The sequence below is a fragment of the Stigmatopora argus genome, chromosome 16, assembly GCF_051989625.1.
Source record: "Stigmatopora argus isolate UIUO_Sarg chromosome 16, RoL_Sarg_1.0, whole genome shotgun sequence".
In the NCBI taxonomy this organism is placed as follows: Eukaryota; Metazoa; Chordata; class Actinopteri; order Syngnathiformes; family Syngnathidae; genus Stigmatopora; species Stigmatopora argus.
The window spans coordinates 7,739,266-7,760,388 of record NC_135402.1 but is presented as its reverse complement, the minus strand read 5'-3'; the positions used below and the strand labels follow the sequence as shown (position 1 = coordinate 7,760,388).

Below are 21,123 nucleotides of genomic sequence, written 5' to 3'. Positions count from 1 at the left end.
AGGAAGTATCCCGGAAATGTCCTAAAAACCATAGAAATCGAACCAAAATGCACAGAAAGTGATCTGTAACTCCACTAACAATAACAAGTTATAGAAATCAATTTAATTTGAGAGGATATTCATTTTTAGCACCTTTGATGGTGTTAGATGTCCAATTATTTGTGACTGGGAGGGGTAAGTGAACATTTGTCCATTCAAATGCAACTCCATTGCTATCAAGACTAGTCCAAAATCTAATTTATGCATTAAGAATATATTTAAAATGAAATAAATAACAGTATTGATACCTTGGCAATCAAATAAGATATCCTGATATGTATTTTTCAATATAGATGGTTTGGGGCTTTTGACAACACTAATGTTGGATTGTCAAGAGAATGAAGCCTTGTTTTTACACACAACTAGTTTTGTGTGATAAGGAAAAAAATATTTAGAGACTTCAATTCACTATCAGTGCCCTTGTTCGGTTTTCCAAATTTATTGTCACAAGTCATAATACAACACAATTTGCATTCCATGAAAATCGGCGAATTTAACCAACAGAAAAACAATTCTGCCATATAAGGAACTGTGTTGGTGGAAATGTGACTGATAAAAGACTTTCAGCTACCAAATGTTCTTTAGATGTCAAGAATGCCTCTGTCTGTATTTATTTGTTTAATGAATAGAAAACCTCAACAAATAATGCACACATTTCACCTTGAGCTGGAATTGCCATGGCAAAGTAAAAAAAAGAACTTTAGTCCGTAATCGGTTTTAAGTTGGTTGTTGGGTTTATTATATATCTGCTTCGGTTTCTTTAGGTTTATACATTATTATATATTGGAAATGTTTTTTTCAACTTAGCTTATTGACACTAAAAAGGGTCACTTTAGTACATCTGCTTGCAACCCTGATAAACAAAGGGAAATGTCTCTATCAAGTTGGACTTATCAAAATTGTTTTGAAACCTCGACTTCTCACCCAGTCGCAAGTTCACAATGAAGATCCGGGAAGGACTCTTAATTGTTTTGACTTGGATTCCGGGGCAGGTGGCGATACCGTTCGCCCTTCGAAAAGACTCGCAATTGTTTTGATTCCTGTGTTTTGAATGGATGCTTGCTTGTTTGAATTCTTATGCAATTGTTTTGATTCCTGACCTTAAGTATTTTGAATAGATAACCATAATTGTTTTGACTAATGCAATGAAATGGTAGGAGAGGATTCGGTTCTTTAGAATGATCTGGGACGAAGACGAGTCAGGATCGATTCTCTCTTGCAAGATAAAGCAGAATATGCCTCCAATGTCTTCCTTATCTTAAAGCATATCTATGGATGAACCTAACATTGGTTCATTTTTGTTGAGGGCCTCCTGAATAGGACATTTTGTTTAAAATCAAACCTAAAAGAAAGATTATTAGAATTGTACGTTGTTTCAATTGCTCATTTTTAATGCAGAATTTAAAAGGAAAACAATCTCTCAAAAATAGGATTTTAAAAATCTGGAGGAATAAGATATCTATGATTAAAGTTTAATGTAAATGCATTGAGCTTGATGGGAACGTCGCCCTTACCAACATGGTCATTTAGGTCAGGGTGTTGAAAGGAATTTTAATGCTTATGACATGAACTTAATTGAGCTCCTCACTTGGAGATGTCCAATCAATTTGAGCGAATAAGCGGAAGTTAATTTGCCTCCACCCTCTCACTTCAAATGGATTGGGCGTCAATTAACATCATTGTCAGCCAATGAATTACAGTAGTGTCTGCCCTCGCAATTAGTTCACATACAATGAACAATATTGCATTAAAAAAGAAAAGAAAAACAGAAGTGTCTAACTTTGCCGTAGACCATATTGTAGTTATGATTTCTTCAGATGGCCATTATGTTGGTCAACCTAAAAAAAACACATTTTGACGGAGGAAGCCGAATGCACATTCCCTTCAATATTTGACCAAAAGTGAGTGAGTGGTACATTCATGCTGTCCTCAGAGAAAATGTGGGCGGTCCTAACCAGAGCCAATGTTAAGTTGCAGCTTGACCATCTGGGAGCTTGGGCATGAGAAGAGTACAACCAATACGGAGCGGAAATGGATTAAAATAAAATGACATAAATTGGCGACTGTAGGTGTCCAATCTGTTTGAACTGGGAGAGTTCAACTGGATAGGACAACTATGAGTGACAATTTGTGTTAAGGAAGAAAAGAGCCAAATGGTTAGTCGTTTATCATCGTCTTTGGCACTGAGGGTTAATTAACCATTATATATGGAAAAAGAAAATAACAGTAAATATAGAAAATGTATCGAAAATGCAAACGTATCAAAAAACAGATGAGAAATTTAAGAAGACTTAATCAATAAATAAATAAATGACTCCTTTCATGTAATGTTGATATACTATTAATAATATTCTTAGTTAAGGGTTTTCCATTTTTGTCTTTTTTGTGTTAAAGGGTCAAGGAAAAGTAGTAATAAAAATAATTATCGGGAGAAAAAAAATCATGATTTAATAAATATATACAAGTGTTAGCGAAGGAAAAGAAAATCCTCTTGGAACAAACCAAAAAATGCATTTAAATTTAATAATAGATTTTCTAGGTCACCTAATTATTCAGTGTTACTCATGAGATATCACTATTGCACTTACTTCGTTTGTGAAAAGAATGCGTGAGGTCATCCTCCTTGACATCTTCCCCGTAGTCGATGCCGATTCCGTAGTCCTTCTGGATCGTCCCATCATTCACTTTGTTGTGCAACTGGTTAGGAGTGGAGTTCAGCGAGCGTCCCACCGGGTCCTCGTCATCACAGTCGTAATCGTCAAGGATCGGCGTCTCACGGATGGGCACGCCGATGACGGAACTGCCGTGCTGGTGGCCGCCCCGTGACCCCCGGTAGCTGTCCCGGCCCTGAGGTCCGAGCAGTACCGAGGGGATGTAGTGAATCTCGTGGGTGGCCTCCGTGCTAGCGCTCTTTTGGGGGATCCTGCGGCGCTTGCACCATCGGTGGCGGGTGTATAGGACCAGGGTGAAGAGAAGGATGAGCAAGAGCAGGGCGATGAGACCACCCTAAGGACGCAGATTAAAAATACATAAAAATAAATCTTTAATCCATAAACTAAATTCTAATCATCACATGTAGACGTTAAAAACACTCCCTCTCACATTAAATGGATTGGACATCCATTGTTATTATTTTTATTATAGAGTGAACAATAATGATCACAGGGTTTACTTTCCACTCGTGCATATCCAAATACAATTTCCCAGAAATCAAGAATAACCCATGATCAAATCAAAAGGAAGTAATCGAAAATGTACAGGAAGTTGCCTGGCTACTACCTAAAATCAACTTGAAGTGACCTAGAATTGAACTTAAGTGAAGAAGAGACACAAAAGGAAGGAAATACCCAAAATATATAGAAAGTGACCTAACCACTAGCCACCCTAACAACAGGAATCCAAAATCTAAAAGGAACAGACCTAGAATATAAACAAAATGAACAAGAATTAGCCTAAAACAATTAAGAAGTTACCCAATGGAACCATTACTATGGTTTATGAACCCAAAATAAACAGCAAGTGACCCAAGAATGCCACTAAAACAAACGGAAGTGACCCAAAATCCACAGCCAAGAAGTGACCCAAAATCCACAGCCAAGAGAGAATTAAACCTAAATGAACAAAAAGTGACCTGAAATGAAGAGGGGATTACCCAAGAATGCCACCAAAACAACAATATGAACCCAAAATCAACAAGAAAGCCACCAATAAAACAGAAGTGACCCAAAATCCACAGAAAGAGACCTAAATGACCTAAACCTAAATCGAATGACTGAAATGAACAGTGAGACACAAAAAAATCCCCAATATCAACAGTTAAAATCAAATGGGAATTCCTTAGAATCAATAGGAAGTAACCTGGAAATGCTCCAAAATCAAAAGAAAGTAACCTTGAATGGATTAACTTTATTTCTTTACTTGAATTCAATAAAAGTAAAAAGGCATGAGTCGTCAATAAAGCTGTCCAGCCGCCTAAGTCCTAAATTCCCAATGATAGAAAACCACGATCCGTGTAGGTAGCATTGGACATAATCCGTTGATGTTGCGGTATAATATTTATTTTGTGTTGTATTACTGTTTAAGTAAGAACAGTATTTGTTTGTTACATTTTCCAATATAAATATGGAAAAGAACATGTATTTCCGCTATTTTAAACAGGTTTGCTTCATCTGGGCAAATATTGGTGTCATTTTCAACAGATTGAGATTGCGAGCAACCAATGTGATTATAGGGTGACATATGTCTATAATACCAGAGAAACGTGGAATAAGGTGTTAAGAAAGACGCCTGTTTGTGCACAGTACATGAAAGCGTGGGCTAGTAACGGTAAACGACCGCATAAAGAAACTGAACTGTAAATAAACATTCAGACGGGGAGGGTCATTCATCACAACATTTTAAAATACAATAATCACGAGGAAAAACAGCACCTCCCTCTCCACTCTCACCTCGTGCGTGTGTATATGCCTATAAATCATGCTGTGCCGATATGGGGAGGCGGCCTTAGGCCGATTGGTGGCAAAGACAAACGTGTTCATTAATCTTCTTGCGGATGCACAACAACCATGCTGCACTTGCTTTTGTTTTGAAGTAAACCAACATTGTTTATGGCAGTAACATGAAAATAAAGAGAAAAATTACCAATGCAAACATTAAAAAAGGGAGATTTATATTTGGAATATGCAAACTAAAACAATGCCTGTCCTGGGAACATAAATGGGAATATGAATGGTGGGGAATGGAATGTGTCAAGTAAGACACAGTGCTTAGGAGCAGTGGTTTAATTTCAGCTGTCAGTCCGTCTGAGAGTAGATGAGTAATGAGCAGCGTGGTTTCCCATAATTCACTTCCAGTGCAATTTCCTGTACAGCCTTCATATTTTTTTTAAATATTGCTTTCATTCCTGATGAATATGGTACAAGCTTGTTGTCTCAAGACCACTTTGTCAGAGAATGTAATCACTCGTTGGATGCTGTTGACGGTGATAGACGTCCAACTCATTGACTGTGAGGGGCTAATTAATGAAGCTTCATGCCACTTTTGATTTTTGGAGTACAAGTCATTCATTTTATCAGTGTTATTTACTAATTAATATTGATTAATTCATTTTCTGAACCACTTTTCCTCACAAGGGTCGCGGGGGTGCTGGAGCCTATCCCAGCTAACTACGGGCACCAGGCAGAGGACACCCTGAATTGGTGGCCAGCCAATCTGATGGCAAAGGAGACGATCATGAAGTTATGTTGGCAATTAGTTTACATTTTATGTAGAAGACAAATCACAGTATGAGACAAAGCATTCATTCATTCGTTTTCTGAACCGCCTTATCCTCACAAGGGTCGCGGGGGGAGCTGGAGCCTATCCCAGCTAACTACGGGCACCAGAGACAGGGGACACCCTGAATCGGTGGTCAGCCAATCGCAGTGCACGAGGAGACGGACAACCATTCACTCTCACGCTCAACCTAGGGGCAATTTGGACTGTCCAATCAGCCTACCATGCATGTTTTTGGAATGTGGGAGGAAACCAGAGTACCTGGAAAAAATCCACGCAAGCCCGGGGAGAACATGCAAATTCTACACAGGTGGACCGACCTGGATTTGAACACAGGACCCTGGAGTTGTGAGGCCGATGTGCTGGGAGACAAAATATGCCTTAGAGCAAGGGTGTCAAACTCGGGTTGGTTCGCGGGCCACATTAACGTCAACTTGATTTCATGCGGGACGGACCATTTTAGATATAATATTTAGATTTTGTTTTTATAAATGGATTAAAAGAACTGGATTAAAGCCCTGAATATTCAGTTTTTTTATAGATCTAAAACAATGTTTATTTTAGCTTTTTATATATTTTTAGATTTTACAAAATGATTTTTGAACTAAAAACACAGAAATAATGAATTAAAAAATTACAATTATTGATTTAAAAGGGGGGAAATCAGGAAATTTAATATATATCTATACTCTTCATTTTAATTTGATCCTAAAACAGAAAGTCGGCACTCATGATTTACTTTCCCGGGCCACACAAAATGATGCGGCGGACCAGATTTGGCCCCCGGGCTGCCACTTTGACACATGTGCCTGAGAGAATAGTTTAAGAATAAAACCCCACTTGATCCCTAAATCCCTTAACAAATATAAAAAGCTACATTATCAAATACATAGATTTCACAGTCAATAAAAGTTATTCCATTACATTTCTGATATTATTTCCTATTTGCATTTTCTGTTAAAAATAAAAATCCACCAGTGAACTAGAATGACTTCTCCTTTCACCAAAATGATAATCATTTGGGCAAAACATTCAATTCCAGTCGTTGGATTTGTGATGCATGCATAACACTGCATTGTGTTTATCTAGATTGATATAACCTTCAATTTGAATGAGAATTAGGCTTTGTTTAGAATGAATGAGTGCGCCAGCATTTACAGGCAACAGCTGTGCATTTTGCAAAGCAGGTATTTTGCCACTCGCTGAGCATTGGTATGTGGAGAATCGTACACTTGGGGCAGGAGTGAGAGCTTAATTTCCCTCATTGGTTGCAGAGCATTGCACACCTAACTCCAAATAACCCGACTGCATATATAGAGATACTCTTCACAGGTTTAAGGTCTACTTCTCCTGATTATAAAAGGGAGATAGTACTATATCCTGCGGATGCTAGTTGGCATGCGTCCCACATTTTACCACTTACAGCTTCCTCAGTGAAGAATAGGGCTGTAAGAAGTATTATAAAGTATTGAATTGTATCTGTCAACAATATTTAATTGCTCAAATCATTCGTGATTTTTTGAACTATCTCAAGTCACCAGAAATTTGACGGCATGGAGGATTTTAGACGACTGGACATAATGGAATTTCATTTATTATTATTTTTTGGTCAACTAATGTTCCAATTAATCTTGTTTTGCGATTAATCTAATCCTAAAAATGTCAGTGCCACTAAATAAATGAATACTGGGATGGATTAATCTATGTAATTATTTTGAGCCAACTCAATGATTTTGATTGATTGATTAATCTTTTGACAATTTCAGTTTTAAGATGTATCTTATTTTATGATCAAATCATTCGTGATTTTTTGAACTATCTCAAGTCACCAGAAATTTGACGGCATGGAGGATTTTAGACAACTGGACATAATGGAATTTCATTTATTATTATTTTTGGGTCAACTAATGTTCCAATTAATCTTGTTTTGCGATTAATCTAATCCTAAAAATGTCAGTGCCACTAAATAAAGGAACACTGGGATGGATTAATCTATGTAATTATTTTGAGCCAACTCAATGATTTTGATTGATTGATTAATCTTTTGACAATTTCAGTTTTAAGATGTATCTTATTTTATGATCAAATAATTCGTGATTTTTTTGGACTATCTCAATGCACCAAAAATTTGTTGGCATGGAGGATTTTAGACGACTGGACGTAATGGAATTTCATTTATTATTATTTTTTGGTCAACTAATGTTCCAATTAATCTTGTTTTGTGATTAATCTAATCCTAAAAATGTCAGTGCCAAAAAATAAATGAACACTGGGATGGATTAATCTATGTAATTAATTTGAGCCTACTCAATGATTTTGATTGACTGATTAATCTTTTGACAATTTCTGTTTTAAGATGAATCTTATTATATGATCAATCAGTCCATTTTAAGATGGCATAGAAATGATGAGGGCACTACTCGGCTTGTTTATGATGATCATTTGATAATTCATGGGCTGACATTGATAGCGATGTTCATTTGCTGCCATCCCTCCCAGTTAAAATGGATTGGGCATCTACAACTGATAAACTCATTTAGAAAGGTTTAATTTATATTTAAAGACTCACATGATTGGATGTTTATCAATATTAATGGAATTGAGAGAGTTAATACCATGTCTGTGAAGGGAGAGAAATATTTCAAATGGTGAAGGGACAAAGAGAAAAATAATACAACTGAACACAGTTTGTGACTACAGAGTTCAGAAATGTGGAATAAGCCTTTATGGTCCTCAGGGACAGCTGATGCGGCAGCAATAACATCCATTTAATAACTGACCCATTTTCATTGTGTTTCTCTGTATCCTTCCAATATTTGTACCATTTCTGTCAGCTAGTCGTCCACAATATAGGACAGAATTTTTCAAATATATGTGAAAAAAGTACTGCTGCCTTGAACTTAATCGTTTCAAATGCAACAATTGATTAGATAAATACAGGTTCCACTTTAAAAAGTTAAAATGATCACCAAACTACCAGTAATAAAAAGAAAAGACATTTTACCATGTTTGTTTTCCATTGAAAATTTCTATTACGATAAAAAAGTTGTAAAAATGATAATTGAGTCATATTTTGTGAAAACATCCAGAGAAAAAATGTTGTCATAAAAATATTGCTCGTAAAACTATTTTTTTTCCCTGCAGCAAGCATGCTTATATTTTATGCTTTCAATATGTAACTAAAGACATTAAATGGAAATGACATTTTTTTGAGTAAACATTCTTTCAGACAAGCTAGCAATTCAATGGTACAATCTTTCAACCCCAGCTTGAATGTTTTAATGTCACATTCCAGCTTTCTTATTTGACTGTGTAAGGTTTTATTTATGCCACTAATATAATAACGCAATGTGGCAGAGAACACATCAATATTTATTTCTAAGTGCTTGCTTTCTGAATCCACTGTTGATTTGCTAATTCACAATAATTGCCATGCCGAGCTCATATTTATTTAGCAAAAAAGTGCGATATAAATTAAAGTGTCTCTTTGCTTTATACTATTTTTAAGTGTCTTCACCCTTAATTGGCGCCACAAGGAAAGTGAAGACAAAACATTACTGTAGTGAACAATATGGTCTCCACAAACATCTAATTGCAAAATATATTAACATTTGTATTTTATATTCATTGTCGATGGTGTTTACCCCACTGCATAATATAAGCCAAAAGTAGTTTGTTATTACAATTAAAAGTCAGATTCCTACCTCAGGGTGTACTTGACTGAAAATGTATAGATTGGACTTCACTGAGCAACAGCCCATAGTCAGTTTCTTTGTAAAGTAAACCAAAAAAAAAACACCTTTAATCCCATTTTGTTGTTGGCTAGGAAGCCAGAGTCACTTTACCCAGAGCTATGTATAAAGGTAGACTTTTTAATCTGTTTTGCCATTTTGTTTCATTGCTTTGGTGTATATATACACACATGTGTATATGTGTATATATATGTGTATATGTGTATACATGTGTATATATATATATATATATATATATATATATATATATATATATATATATATATATACACATGTATACACATATACACATATATATACATATATATATATATATGTATATGTGTATATATATGTATATATATACCTATATATATATATACATATATGTATATATGTATATATATATATATATATATATATATATATATATATATATATATATATATATATATATATGTATATATATACATATATATGTGTGTATATATATATACATATATATGCATGTGTATATATATGTATATGTATATGCATATGTATATATGTATATATGTATGTATATGTATGTATATATATATATATATATATATATATATATATATATATATACATATATATACACATACACACATACACACACATATACATACATACAGATATAGATATAATATAGGTACCACTGTATTATTACAGCCATAGGCAATCCAAGTCACAGCTGCCTGAAAAGGATGCGTTAATGCTCAAAGGTCAGCCAAGACTAGCATCAAGAAGAGTAGGTCACGGATCATGAGGGAAAGCCAAAAGCAATTATATAAATCACTTTCAAAGTCACCGCAAAGAAGGTCTAGTTACGGATTCAAACTGTTAATCACATATTGTGTGCCGTTGCAGCCATGAGCGTTTAAGGTGTATTTCTTCATCGCCGGCATTGGTATTGTTGCAATAACAGACGCTGCCCTTTTCTTTTCTCAATCAGTCAGCTACCCCAAGGGGCTCATTGCCCGGGCTCTCTTATTGCCTCGTTATCAACACGCTGGAGCCGCGGCCTTTTGTGACACAGCCATAAATATTGACTTTGTCATTCTAATCACAGTGAAATGTCACCAAAGTGCACACTGGCGGTTACCTAAAATATGAAGTTTTTGTTTTGTTTGTTTGGTTTGGGTTTTTTCGCCACGTGTTTACCATGACTAGGTTAACAGTTACATATTTGGGTATTTACCTTAATGCATGGCCACTGGGTTAATACATTTTCTTGTTTTTAACCCTCTCAGTGACATTGTAAATGATTGACTTCTAATCATGAGGTGTCCAATAATCATTTAATGTTGTATTTAAATGTATGGTAGAATAGTTTGATTTCCTGACCTATGTATCAATAATTGTTCTATAATCATATGAGATAATCGTTATTGCGAGGCTTGTACATCACATATTGTATTGGTAGTACAATACATTTACAGTTTAAGCGTGATCAATTCCTTGTTTTAAAAAAATATGAGTAAAAAAAAAATCTTACATTACTTTTAGGCAGCGGTGCATAGTAATCTGCCATTTTTTTTTTGGGGGGGGGGGGGGGGGGGTTGGTAAGTAAAGACTTCAACAGGCCAAGAAGCAAATGTGAGGCATTATCTAAATGTCAAAGCTTCTTATATGCAGCCTTGTAAATGTCATTGACATACAGATTGCTGCTCTCCCTGAATCATGCGGGTCTTATTAGTTTTTTTCAACTTTGAACATTTATTTGAAATAAAAAAAAAAGTTAAACATAAAAACGTCCACATATATATTCATTGGCCGCCATTGACAGCAGTAGTCGTCCAATCCATTTTGGGGCAAATGAACATTGGTGGACATTAATTCAGACCTGATAAAACTGGGGACATTTAAAGATCAAAGTAGGACCACTACTCCGATGTTTTTAATGGATCTGTGATGAGAAATGACCTGTCCTCGAATAGCCACAGTGACTTCCAATAGGAACCCAGGGAGAGGATCCACCTCCCAAAAAATTACTCTCAATGGATGAAAGCTGCTGTTATATCACACATTGCAGAAAGGAGAGAACATTTCTGCTGCTTTTCTATTAGAAGCTCAAAGCACATTGAAGAGATTCTTTCATCAATTCATGACAGTCAAGATCTTGCAATTTGTAAGTAGTGCCTTAAAAATGAAATTGTACAATGAGCACTTTATGGGGGAATTTCTTATAAAGATGGAACTATTTTCCACAAAGGTAATGTAAATCAAGAAGAGCAATGTCTTCCAAGTTCATAGTGTTGCGAGAATAAAATGATTATGGACTGCCATACAGGAGAAAAATGGGTTTACAATCAGAACTCAGTGTCTCCCATTGACAATGATAGAATTATAAATTATATAAAATATATAGAATTACTTCATAAATTAATTCATCACTTACCAATTATCTTTTATTGCCAATGAGGTGTGAGATTTTGATTAATCACAAAATGATATTAATTTTTAAAAAAAATGTTGACTGATGAATCTATGAAATTCATCAATTCAATATTGCAATTCTGTGGATTATTAATACATTCATTTCACATTCGCTAATCCTCACCAGTGTTGAGGGTTCCGTAGAGCAATCCACCATTAACCAATTCACTGCCAAGAATGCAGATTATGCACCTCTCAAAATAAGATTTGACAATTTGTGGGTGAACAGAATAATTTCATACAATAATCATATTAAACTATTAGTGACTCATTCGCTAACAATGATCAACTTTTGCAAAAATGATATTAAATGGAAATACATTGACCGATTAAGGTAGCAAATCCATTGACTAAGTCCAACAATGACATTTTCTATTCATACTGGGCCAGATGATTTGACATTTACCACCGTCAATGACACACAAAGAGTTAATAGCAATTCTCCATTGTCTCCTGTGCAGATAATAAGTAGAACAATGCAGGCCAGACTAACCTTGACTGCTGTGAGTGTTGACGAGAAATTCTAGGTAAGTGAAGGTGACGTTTTTCAGAGCAATCACTCAAGCAAAAAACCTCGACCGAAAGCGGATGATTAAACCTAATAGCAATTTAACGACAGCTAGTGAGATTGATGACACAAACAATAGCACGTCATAGTCAAGGGGCCTTTACGAGTGTCGCAAAAACTTTAATCGTAACTCATATAACGCTACTTAGTCTGGACAAATAATGATCCAGCTAGGCCATTAAAATAAAACAGCAATATTTACCATATATTTGAAAACCAACAAACACCCCTGAAAGTTTTCCCAGTAATGACAGTAGTACTGAAATGATCTTCTGTCATAGCAAGCAGAATTATGCCGCCTGTTTGCAGGAGTTTACCATAAAGTGGCTGCACATCAACCATGCATTGATCATCTCTTCTCTTCATGAATCATCAAACAAATTACAAAATGGTGAACTCTAGTAACTCTTCTCATTTAATTGAATTCCATGAAACAAATCACTATTTTAAGAACAATGCTTAACAATAGTTTGTACAAAGTTGTAAGTTACAAAACCACCTCTGGGACCAATTAATTTTCTAACTAGAGGTACCGTACCACTGTGCTTGATTCCCCACCTTGTTTCGCGTACACACCTACAACGGACTATCTGATCTTCTCTCTTCTTATCTTTCAGTTGTCAGGTTGCCAAATGCTTTCAGTATAAAGCAAAAACAAAATAACACTGCCTTAACTCTCCTTATACTTGGCATGAACGTGAGAAGGTGGAAAGTAGCAAATGACTAAAGACAATATTTTAACACTGCGAAAATCATTTCGTCAAAGCTAAAAGCTGCTAATTGTCACTAAGTCACTGCCTTGATTCCAGTTACCCCGAATACTCAAGATAAAAGCTTCCCTCAAGCAAGAGCACATTAATTCACTGTATTAGAACAATAAGCGCAAATAACGCATCAAATAACTCTTCGTTTAAAAGCTTTAACGCCAGTATGAATAAAAGAGCTCAGCGTGCACTTTTAATTAGACATATGGTGCAATAAACTGTATGTGTACAAAGGTGACTAAAACAATTAAAAGTGGGGGCAATTAAAAAAAGTAGCGTGCCGAACATTCATCTCTTCAGGCCGCCAATTCCGCAATTTTCTTCTTCCTCAATGACCGGACCGCCATACATCACCCATGACTGTTTAATTATAAGAAGGCCATTTCAGGGGTGTAGGACACGCTTGGTTGATAATATTCTCCTATCCATACGCACTACATGTGCTCAATGGTAAAAAAAAATTTAAAAAAAATGACTGGACGGTTAGGCAACTCGAGCAAATGAAGCGATATGATTTATTTAAAAAAGAAAAAGGGCAATTACAATTGCCCAATTTGCTTTTTTTCCCCAGAGGTGGGTAACATAACAGTTAGCCCCGTTTTGTTCACTTTCTCTTTTTAGGTCTGTTGACTTATGGGTACGTTTGGGTCGCTTCCTCTTCATTTTAAAACAACGTGAGGACGATTTTTTTACTCAAAGTCAATGACATTTTTGTGGGTGTTGTACAAAGCATCACTGTAAATAATGAATAAGGCCATTGAATTTGTTTGGGGATGTGTTGTCATTTTTTTGTGGATTTGAATGTTTTAACCAAAAAACAGCTAATAACATTTGTACCTCTTGATTTCGTGTAAATGTTAATTTGACAAAAACTGTAGGACATGGAGATTTTTTTTTCATTTTATGCACCGCTTATCTTCACAAGGGTCACGAGGGTGCTGGAGCCTATCCCAGCTAACTATGGGCAGCAGGCACGAGACACTCTGCATTGGTGGCCAGCCAATTGCAGGGTACAAGGATAAAAACAACAAAGAGAATTTTAAAAATGAAATTAGAAATGTTTTTGCCGTTTGAAACGAATTGTCCTTTTTATAAAATGTTCTTGCCACAATTCTGACTGTTAGGGAAAAAATACAGCAGTTTTCCCACAGTTATGACCGTTACTGTTGTATCGTTAATTAGTGACAACGCTTTGAATTTTGTCTTTTCTCGATAGTGTCAGAAAAGAACATATTTGTCAAAGGTTCTTTGTATACTTGGACCACAGGCGATCTTATTCAGAATCCCAATTTAGTGCATCAGTGTTTTTCTTGTGACAGCAACTTTGAAAAGTAACACTGTGCAAGAGTGTTAGAATTCCAATTCAGAAATAAGGTCTGAATCCCCAAGAAGAATCACACAGAGGCACTTGGAATCTTAACATGTGGCTGTTTGGCCTACCAGCCCAAAGGTGTTCTCTGGCTATTCGAGTGAACATCATTATGTCTGCAACTGTCAGTTTGGGGCCAGACTGCAGTTTGAGGACTCTATTCTTCTAGGCAGTAAACTGTCAGTCAAGCAATCTTTCTCTCAACTCTCTTCTTTCACACCCACCTTCCTCCTTGCCGTTACCCACCCACTCAAACACGTTTTCCGCTACAAGGAAAAACAAAATGTGGGATGAAACGACACAGTGGTGTGCAACAGGTGGAGATGACTTGATTTGCTCTTTTGTTGACATAATAGGGGACTGGATGTAGACTAGTTCATTCGAATAATAATTCATGAATTCATCTTCCATCCTCGAAAGTGTTGCTGGAGCCTAACCTAGCTGACTTCGGGCGAAAGGCAAACTACACGCTAGTCTGGTCACCAGTCCGCCGTAGGGCACAAAAAGAGACAAAAAACCATCAACATTCATAGTCATACCTTCACCAGCGGGAATTGAGCCTGCGCCTGCCCGCACTGAAGTCAGGCGAGTGAACCTCCACCCCACGAGGCGGCTTCGAATATTAATAATGCAAATATATGTTTTCAATTGGAGGTGCCCTGGTGAATGAGTGGTTTGCATATCAGCCGCACGTCTGGGCTTGAGGGTTGGAATCCAGGTCGGTCCTCAATTGTGTTAAGTTTGTATGTTCTCCCAGGCTTGTGTGGGTTTTCTCCAGGTACTCCGGCTTCCTCCCACATTCCAAAAACATGCATACTAGACTGGTTGAACACTCTAAATTGCCCCTAGGTATGAGTGTGTGCATGAATAGTTGTCCTTTGCGATTGGTTGGCCACCGATTCATGGTTCCCATAGTTAGTTGAGGTAGGCTCCAGCACCCCTACGACCCTTGTGAGGATGAGCGTTTCGGAATATGAATGAATTCTGATTGTGTTATCACACGAAGAAGAGGGCAAAAATTGCACAATTGTACTGTGAAAAAATGTATGCCTCAGTTTATGTTAGTGTTTTTTAATTCCCAATACAGTTTCCGATAACTGTCTGTTTGGTAAAGGTAAATGCTCACACTGTACCGATACCATGTCTTTTGAAAAAATATTAGTTTTCCTTTTAAGAAAAAAAAACTATTGCATATTCACTTGAATGTTAAGTACTAATTGCTCTTAATGAAGTCTAATAACATTGAATCTTAATGTTTCTGTCTTAAATTCAATGTCTGTGTTGAATCCCAGTCATTGTCTTCCATTTTAACAGGAGAATATTACATCTTACTTATACTGAGATAGTTATTTCCTACTTACCATAACCGAGATATGCAATAAATGCATATGTTCATGTGTGACATATACTGGCTCCCGTGCAGAGGCCTGCGTGGTCTGGACCGCTGTTTCTGACTCTGACATGGATACGTGGAAGTAAAGTGTCCCGTTCTCGAGCCACTGCTGCTTCCAATGCACCTGGGCAATATCTTCCCCCCTGCCCGAAATCTCTGCAAAGCAAAATAGCACACAAATACAAGAGATTCTGATTAGAAAGTGATATTTAACTATGCTTCCTAAGAGGTAAATTGTAATGTTCAAACATGAAATGAAATTACATGGTGCCATCAAACCAATGAACATTCCTTCATTCCTCCTAGGGGCAGAAATAAACAATTCATCCGTTACCCTAATACGTCCTGAGCAAATTGAGATGTCTTAAGATACTACTCTGATGTAAAATGGATTAATCTTTCAACCCTGGTTCAAACTCAGAAAATTAACCCACCAGCCGAGGAACATTTGAATAAGCTGATTTCAACAGCCACAACGTTCGCTCAGGAAGAATTACCGTCAAACCTCACCACGTGCAAAATTTGCATGCGGATAAGGATTCTGTCGCGTCAGTATTAGTCAGAAATGTGTCTATGTTTGATTCCATCAAAAAGTACTTTGAGCATAAAATATAATGAAGGAATCACATTTTTTCATTTGATATCTGATGCTCTCGTTGTTTGCAAAAAAAAAGAAAATCCCTTAATGGAAAAAAACAAAACAACAAGCTCAATTATTTGCCTGCTGCAGGGACAGGCATGCTAGCTCTCTGTGTAGAGTATCTGTCTTATCTGAATCAATCACTGTGCAATTTGAAGCACCAAATGCATCAGAAGAAGAATGTTTTTTTTTTCAAATTAACTGTGATGGAAACTAAGACAAACTCATTAACATCATATCTACTGCTGTGTAATATGGGGAAAATATAACGGGGGTTTGGGTCAAGTAGGCCAATATAACAATTTGCAGTATTTTTACATCTTTTTTCTAAATGAATAGTCACAATGTTTGAACATATCATGCCGTTAATGGAGCCAATCAATTTAATGACTTCCCTTTAAAGTTATAATTTTGTTTGTGCTTTTTCTGTCTTTTGCTCTTATTGTCTCCTTAAAAGAGGAGAGGTAACAAATTTGTAAATCTGATTTTTGTTGGAAAAAAACCTGCAATTGTGATTTTTAAAGTGTATTGCCCAGTTCTACTTGAACCTCAACCTTTCTAAAAGGGCAATGATGTAAAAGAAAATGCTTCAGCCTGGGAAATGTGACGTGGCCGTGCGTGTGCTGGTATTTTATCACGTGGCTTACAAGGTGGCAGACATCTCGTGGCATCCATCAGCAGGGCAGCTAGCAAATCAAGAACGGTGCCAAATGTGGCTGGTTATTAACCTACTGACTCTAGGCTTCGGCATCCAGGGAGGCTTAGCAGAGATCTGCCATGAGATGCAGGCAGGGTGGATGGTGGGAGTCACTTGTGTCAGAAAACAACCAAGATTATCTATTAAAATCAGAATGACGAGGATTACCAGTGACTTTCAGCAAAAACAATGACCGTGAAAAACATATTTGGTCCTATATCAGATGCAAAGGATAATAAGACCAGTGTCCACAATGTATTTACAACAAAATTCATGCAGATCATTAGCTAGTAAAATTCCCTAAATAAGGCACACTAGACTATAGGTAACACTTCCATTATTTATTCGTTCTCCACATGTGTAAGAAACATTGAGTCTGGAATATGTTCAACCAAATAAGCGACCCACCTTAAAAGCAACCACTAGTGTGCTGTACAGGCTGAAGCTGAACTCTCTACAGGCAAATGCCTAACATACAGAAGGTTGGCCTTGACTGCAAAGTCCAAAATCTAATTTCGCAATTAAACAACCATGATACAACACTGGGTTCCTAAGAACAAACACGCCCCCAATATGGATAGATGCTTTCAAAAGAGAAGAAAGAAAGAACAAAGAGAAAAAAAACAGTAACATCTTAAGTACTTTTGTCCATTTGTTACTAAAACCCATGTCTAACCTGAAGTGGAGTCATGTCAACAATGTACAGAATGAGAAAGTGACAAGATTCTCTCTGAATTTCACCGTATTGCTATCAATGCCCTTTCAAGACTCCATGGGAAGACATGCTAATATTAGAGTGCAGAACATGAAAAGCCTTGCTTTTACAGAAATTCCTTTCAAGTGTCATTCTGCCTCTAAAGGTGTAAGGTCCCCAAGTCAACTTTATGCCCTCCGGTCTGTTAGTCCGTCATTTATACACAAGTGTGGCACCAGAAAATGAGAAGAATGTAAGGTTTACAGGCAGTATAAAATAGTATACCAGCGCTAGCTTTAAAAGTTGAAAACATTCAGGTCAACCTCAACCTGTAAAACCAGAAGTCCAGGTCATACTTTTAGATTTATTGGTAAAATGGGAAATCCATACTTTTCAAGCAATCACCCTTTAGTCCTTGTAATGCTGAGAAGGTGCACTTTCTGCCACGGTAATAAATCTGTTAGACTCTCTTCACTTTTGCTGACAACAACGTATGATAAAATTCTATGCCGTCTGAAGATCATAAAACTTGAAACCCCCGCCAGAAAAGCTGCTTTTTCCCCCTGTCCTTCTGAATTAGCAGGGTGCCAGCTGGTCCTTTTTCCAACCCCCATTAAAAGAAGCACTTTATGCTAGTGAGATGTACCGTTGCCCTATAACTTTTAACACTCGTGTCAAATTTGCTACAGAACATTGCTCAGATGGCTTTAAACAACTTGTCACTTTGATCCAAATTAGAACTGATTCGTGAGAGTGGGGGAGAGGGAACAAAGTTTTGCAGAAAATTCAAATGCACAGATGACGGCGAGTAAAATTGTTGTATGTAGTATTTATGTAGGGAATTGGTAATGACAAAAGTTCTGTAAGTGTGTGTGATTTAAAGACAAAAATAGGTGTGTGTGTGTGTGTGAGTGTGTCATTGGTGCTGTTGTAAGGATACTAACATTTTCAAACTATTATGTACACACACAAAAACACAATTGCAAATATGGTACAACATATAGAAGTAAAGAAAGAAATTGTTTTTTCAAGAACTCTTAATATTACTCGATTGGTGGTTATCAATTTTGATAAAAATTGCAATGACACAAAAAGTGACCCAAAAACGTACCCGTAATCAACAGGAAGTGATCAATGAATAGAAAGTGCCCAGCAAATTCCCTAAAATCAACAGGTTAGAAATGTAGAGTAAATGACACCAGAATGCCCCAAAATGTATTATATCATAATTAGGTGTCACAGGGTGATTTGAAATCAGGTAAAAAAAGATCTGGATTTGTAATTATCTATTTTTAAGTGTTATATTGTATCCAAATGCTGTCTACAATAACTAAAGTTATACAGTGATAAACAAAAAGTGATAGTGCAACCTAACTGCAACAGGATATCCGTCACTTCGTCAGACATGTTCAATTCATATGGACGTCCAATCCATTTCAAGAGTGAGGGCTGACAGGCCTCCCAGTTCAAATGGATCGTCTACTAGTTATTGTTTTTTAAAAACCTCATGGTTTTACAAAAACGGCTGTTTTAAAAGCAGTTGTTGCATTGTTTTCACTACAGAGCAAATGAGTTAGGTGAATCAATAGTGCTTCTCCTTGCTGCAGTCATATTGCCACTTGCAATTATTAAGCAATCAGTTCCAGTTGATCAATTCTTAATGATTGAATAATCCATTAGTATTCCTAGCCCTACATCCTTTATCAAGTGTCAGTAAAATATACAAAAGCAATAGCAACTCTCAGGGGTTGCAACTTCAAAACCAAGGTCAATTTTCATTAAACCTAGTAGAGCGGAGATACCGAAGTCCCTCATTTCAAATTGACCTTCAGAAGTGCCCTTCTCCTGTTTGCACAGCGATGCGGACGGTTCAAATTAGGACCATTTCCCCCACATTTCTCTTAAGATTAGACATAGCCCTGGGTAATCGGGGGATTGTAAAAAAAACGGTCAAGATTGGGGTCCCGCCACCCCAAGTGTTCTGATAGACAGTTCCGACATGACTGACGCTGTGGTTCAGGCATGTGAGAACACTTCACTGTCCACCCGCACATAACAAATCTGCTTTCTCTACGTAGAAGGTGATCATTGCACTGACACGCTTACTGATTGTTCAAGGCCGACAGCTCCGTGACAGTTTGTCAACTCGGCAACAAGCCCGCATCATCGGCGTTTACCGGGATGAAAGCTGGAAGCCCGAGGGCACTCTGCTGTGTGTCATTCAATACGTGGCACGGCATCTTTTTGCAGGTTGAGTCTGCCTATAGCATTGAATCCTGACAGCACAGAAACCCAGTGAAGTTTTAATAATTCATTTGAGGTGGAGGAAGCGGTGTGAAAAATTGACCAAGAAAGCAGAGACGGACGCTGACAGTAAGGTCGCAATAAGGAACGGAAAATGCAAAGCAAGACGACATAGTAATGGAAAATTTCCTTTCCATCCTGGCTTCATATTGCCAATTCTCGGAATGTCAGTCATTTCTGACGGTCACGTTACGTGTTAGTTTTTGACCAAATATTCTTCAAATATAGCCTTCACTCTCTTTTGCAGTTAAGTGATAGCAGTCCCCAGTGGGAGTTACCTGCTGGAAATAAAGTAAGGTGTTTTTTCTCATTTTAGTGTACTAACTCTTTCAGTGTCATTGAAGGCGTTGGACGTCCAACCATGTTCTCTTTTAACCATGTGCTCTTATCTTTTTGTTGTAAGTTTAAAAAGGTTTATCGCGAGTAGAAGAGGATTTGTAGTTAAGTCAATAGTAGCCAATGAGTTTAAGGTCAACGGACCGGGCCAATTGTTGCAAATTAATGACAATATAGATACAAGTAGCCTCACTGCTTTTTTTAACACACATGCCTGTTGTCACAAATTGATGACATTCACAAAATTATATTATTATTTATTTATTTTTCCGTTGAATATTTTATTTTTTATTTTTTTAACTTATTAGGTTATTGTACCTTTTATTTCACTTTCTTAACTTGATTTAGCATCTACCTAAAAGGAAAACAATCTTAACTCATTCCCTGCCATTGACAGTGATAAATCCATTTCACGTCCAATCCAATTTGACGAGGAGGCTGGCAAAGATCAAATAATTGCTCCCATTTAAAAACTTTCTCAATGGCATCACAATAGAGCTGAACATTCATTCATTCATTTGCTTTATCCTCGCTAGGGTCGAGGGGCCACCATGAATCGATGGCCAGGTTTCTGGGGAATCGCGATATACATTGAAATAATAAAAATTTAAGATTTTTTCACCAGATGAATTGAATATCTCTGAATCTCTTGGTTGACTCACCATCACCATATTGTTTGTATTCATGTATTACTGTTTAGTGTAGGCTAAGAATTGACTATTTCAAACAATCTCTTGTAACATGGAAAAATATGCACAATTTTCCATGGAAATTTTGCAGAAAAATCTCTTTTTGCTAACCAGTGCTCACTCCCATCTTATCATGGAGGCCCACATTCAATCCCCACTTCA

At 36.8% G+C, this 21,123-nt stretch overlaps 1 protein-coding gene across 5 annotated transcripts in view; it reads right to left on the bottom strand.

Moving 5' to 3' along the window:
• Positions 1–21,123, bottom strand: part of astn2 (astrotactin 2) — a 153,441-nt gene that overhangs the window by 110,035 nt on the left and 22,283 nt on the right. For all 5 annotated transcript variants that reach the window (XM_077622471.1, XM_077622469.1, XM_077622468.1 and 2 more), the window contains exons 2-3: positions 15,570–15,757; positions 2,628–3,045 (exon numbers count right to left, since the gene is read on the bottom strand). In XM_077622471.1, the coding sequence (XP_077478597.1) occupies positions 2,628–3,045; positions 15,570–15,757 (606 nt within the window). The remainder of the gene's footprint in view (positions 1–2,627; positions 3,046–15,569; positions 15,758–21,123) is intronic.